General features: G+C 32.0%; 1 protein-coding gene across 1 annotated transcript; it reads right to left on the bottom strand.

The window, feature by feature from the left end:
- Window positions 1–2185: 2185 nt before the first annotated feature.
- Window positions 2186–3802, bottom strand: LOC101500065 (uncharacterized). The gene has a single exon (XM_004511269.4). It carries the CDS (start codon window positions 3657–3659, stop codon window positions 2397–2399), a length of 1263 nt encoding a protein of 420 aa, XP_004511326.1. The 5' UTR covers window positions 3660–3802; the 3' UTR covers window positions 2186–2396.
- Window positions 3803–4752: the final 950 nt, after the last annotated feature.

The following is a 4752-nucleotide window of genomic DNA, read 5'->3' as shown; positions in this document are numbered from 1 at the left end:
GAACCTTGAAGTTCCTCAATCTTCACGGTATCAATCTTTCTTGATTCCTCAATAGCCACCACAATGTGATCGAATCTTGGTGTGAGAGTTCTTAGAATCTTCTCAACTATAGTAAGGTCAGAAATCACCTCACCACATGATTTCATTGAGTTGGTGAGGATGAGAATTCTATTGAAGAATTCAGACACTCTTTCATTCTCATCCATTTGCATGAGTTCATATTGTCTCCTCATTGTTTGAAGCCTAACTTTCTTCAATTGTTCAGCACCAGCATTGCACTTTTCCAGAATTTCCCATGCCTCCTTCGAAGTTGTTGCTCTTGAAATTTTTTCAAAATGAGGTGGATCCACAGATTGGTGAAGAATCACCATGGCCTTGCAATCTTTCTTCTTGTTCTCCTTGTGTGTCAGCTTCTGTGCATCAGTGGCATTCACCACTAGAGGTGAGTATCCTTCTTCAACAATGTTCATAACATCTTGATACCCAAGAATCGTTTTCATTTGAACACACCATCGGTTCCAATTCTTGCCATCAAGAACTGGAAAGTTGGAGACAACATTCCCAGGGTTGAGACTCATTCTTCACAGCTTCTTGCGAGTTGGTGTGTGATCTTCTTCTATTGCAGCGGAAAAACAAGGATCGTACTGAGCTCTATGATACCACTTGTTATGTTTTAAGTGGAAAAACTGAGAAAGAAACTTAAGAAAGATGGAGAGAATTATGAGAAAAATGAGAGCTTATATTATTCATCCTTATTTCAAATTAAAAATACAACTCAACTTTTATAACAATCTAACTCCTAACAGAATCTAACAAACTTACTAAATCCAACTGACTTCTAACTAACTCTATTTTTTGTATTAACTCTCAACACCATGTAATCTATAATAGTTACTGTATTCTCCAAAATCCGATAAATTTACTAGTCTATTTAACAACTAAATGTACGTGATGTTGAATTTTAATCCAAAAATCCATATATAAAAATTAAAAGAATTTAAAAACTCAAGTTCATTATTATCCTTCTAAACCTCCAAACTATAACACCAAAATAAGTAGTACAAAACTAAAGATCACAATCAATATTATGGATACAAAGGTTCCTATCGAAACAAGCATTCATGACCGAGCTATATATTTTTATTCAAATCTTATCGCATAATTTTGAAAACTACAACGATGGCAAACCGCAGCATACTTATATGTGGCTATGCTCCTACTATCAATTCTTTATCAAGTGAATTAGTTTTCGTTCTTTACTATTTTATCTTAATAATTAGTGTACAAAAGAAATTTCAATCGACAAAGTTCATATTAAAAAAGATGATAGACGCTTATATTGAAAATATATATATTATTTTTAGATGCAAGCATTTGTTCATTAAATTCAGTAATATTACCATTAGGATTTAAAGATTCCTAATATGTACTTCTGTTGTATGAAATAGTTAATTGGGGAACTCATGGTAAGACTGGAAATAGTAATTTGCTTTATTAGCTCCAATTATAGTCATATGTGAAAAATAACATTTCTTATTTACTTGTTGTTTAAAGAATGAGCCCGCTTAAAAAAAAGTTAAAAATGATTTTTGATTTAATTTTAAAAAACTATTTTTATGATATTTTATTTTTAAATAATTTGTTATTGATTAAAAAAATTAATATTTAATAATTTAAATCTTTATTATTAGAGATTTTAATACGGTAAAAATTAAATTATTTAAAAAAATATATCTTTTAAAAATAATTTTTAAGAAAAGATTTTCAAAATAGCTTTTTATTGTAATTATTTTTTAAGATTTCATTATAAAAAAAGTATAGTAAATAGATGAAATAATTAAATTGATATTTTAAGATAAATTATTTAAATTTGAAACTTATTTTTAAAATTCTTATTTAAAAATAGAATAAAAAATAAAATAATTTTATATTATTTTTAGAAAAATCTTAAATAAATATGTCAAATAATAATAATAATTTTTTAAAATAAAATAAAAAAAATGTGTGCAACCTCATACTATAGTAGATGCATGCACTTCTAACCACAACAAAACATTGGATTCCCAAGATCCATCTCACATCTATCTCCAACACACGAGGTATGAATTAAAAAATAAAAAATGCTGTACAAACAAATCATCGTCATAAATCCAGAAGAACAATAAAGAATACCCAAAACTTGATCTGTAAGCAAAACTAGGAATTCAAAACTTTATATTCAAGACAAGAAAAAGGTTCAAAAACTAATCCTGACTAATAATTCCTCGTCTGTACATTGTAACTCAAAATAAAACTAAAAAAAAAAAGGCCAAGTTTACAGTTAGCAAAAAAAACTAACCGATACAATGGCAAGCAAAACGACATATGAATTAGCACAAAACGACATAAACCCGAATCTACTGCCGCAACTCCTTGCGGAGTTTCTGAGAGAACAGTTTGCAAGCATCCATGCTCAAATCCATGGCAGCTGCAAGTGCAACGAATGCCGCAGCATCCTCCGCACATGTCACGTGCTTCACACCAACCTCGACCTCCGGTTTACTGCACTTTTTTTCGCCATCAAACTTAGCCGACATCACAAATCCTCTGTACAAAAATTGATGATCCAACATAAAATCCGAACCGAATCCAGATTCGGTTCTAGAACTCGACCCGAGATCCCAACTTCCGTTTGGCGTGCTCGCTGGAGTGATGCCGGAGGTAACATCGATAGTGAATTTACCTCCGTTCTGAGAGCTGATAGTACACGCGGCGAGTGTAACCGGATCAGTGGTGGCCGGAAGGACGTCGAACCGGTAACCGACGGCGTTTGAATTACCCGGTTCACGCCACGCCTCGAGCCGGCCCCAAGGCTTCCAGGTCCCATCTCCTTCGGGTCGGATAATTAGCCAAGCTCCCGGGTTGGATTTACTGACCCGCTGCGAACCGGGTGAAGGAACGAACGGTGTAACCATCGACGCACACGCAACAGGTGAACCGGATAAATCGTGAACCGTTATTGACCATCCTTTTCGATCCGTTGCTAAATGATTAGCATTCGTTGAAGGGAACTGAACCGGGTTCCTGTCCCTGAAACTGAATTTGCAAGTGAAAACCGGTTGTTTAACGTCTCCCTTGACTTGGAAAACCTGTGGACTGCATTCTGGTTCACCATCGAACCGGAAAACGAATCTTGGATCCGGTTCGGCTCGAACAGTTAAATGCAATAATTGAGCCTGAGCCGAAGGGTCACGGTTTTTGCTGTTATTGTTGGAGAGAGTGACCCAACCGTTGTGGAAAGAACAGGGTCGTGATTCAACTAAGGTAAGATCGATAGGTACTGAAATTTTGCCCAATAGTTTTGCGGAATTGAAAGCGCATGAAGGATTTGTGCGTGCTTTGTAGACGGAGATTTGGATGAGAGGGTTTTTGATTTTGTTGATTTGGGTTTTGGAGAAATCGAAGCTAGCAGCGAGGGATTGAGGGTGTGTGTCTGAGTCTGAAATTAGAGGGACTGTTGCCACGTGGCACGGTGGAGAATCGATTCCCTTCAGTTTGATTTCACAGTAACAAGGGGAACTTGATGGGTGTACTTTGCCGGAGAAAGATGGTTTCGATGATGCCGGAGATTTGATTGCAAGGTTTCCAATTAGGATCCGTACGAAGGGGCACGGATCCATTGATGCTGATGCTGAAGCTGTTTAGGTTTGGGGAATTGAAAACAAACTGAATTAAGAGTGAAATAGTTGGGAGAGAAAGAAAGTAATGACTTTTTATTTAAGCTGGTTTGACGGAGTGAGAGAAAGAGTGGTTTCTTTTGTATGTTGAGTTTGAGTATAAAAACCGAAGGTGACAGGCTGTAACTTAGTTGGGATGTGGAAGGATGCATTATTTCGTTTTCTTGCTGTTTTATTTTCCTTTTTATTTTTTATACGTTGTCTGGTGGGGACCATTCAAATTTCATTAGTAATAGCCCTTCTTTTTTTTTCTTTTTTTTTCTTAACTCCTTCATATTCATCTGCCTTCCCCCTTTTTTATTTCTTTTCCTGTTACGGGTTACTACTTTTTTAATTGTTTTTACTACTCTTTTTTAGTCAAAAATATTCTAGGAATTCTAATTATCGTTATCCCACTTTCTTTTTTTTATATTACTATCTTATTATGGAATTATTATATTTTTTTTGACAGATTTAAAGAATTATTATACTATTCTAATTTTAGAAAAAATCATTAAATATATAAGACAGGATAGAAACAAAATAGAAATTACAGCTAAATAAAAATAAGATCAGATATAAGCAAAATATATTTATTAAATTATATATTTAATGTTTTATTATATAATATTTTTGATGTACACCTTGTAATTATATAATATAATATAATATATTATTATACTTAAATAATTAAATTATTTTTATAAAACTATTACATAATTTTTTTTTAATTAATTTGTAATTTTTTTATTTTTTATAAAGTAACAAATAAATGCTGAAAAAATTAAAATATTAATTAAATTTTTTTAAAAAAATATCATTAATGCTATTAAATAAATAACATTAATTTTAAATAAATAATAACTCATAAATTTTTCTTTTTAAAAAATTAATAAATTTTATTATAATTAATTTATATAACTGAGATTCCGATTCAAATATATAACAAACATTTAATTTAATAATATTAATAATATTTTTATTATATATATACATTAAATAAACAAAATACAATCTTAAAATTAACTTATATATCTTATTGTCTCATAAAATATTA

This window comes from Cicer arietinum, chromosome 8 (genome assembly GCF_000331145.2).
Source record: "Cicer arietinum cultivar CDC Frontier isolate Library 1 chromosome 8, Cicar.CDCFrontier_v2.0, whole genome shotgun sequence".
In the NCBI taxonomy this organism is placed as follows: domain Eukaryota; kingdom Viridiplantae; phylum Streptophyta; class Magnoliopsida; order Fabales; family Fabaceae; genus Cicer; species Cicer arietinum.
Note: the sequence above shows the minus strand (reverse complement) of the source record. Positions and strands in the feature narration are given on the sequence as shown.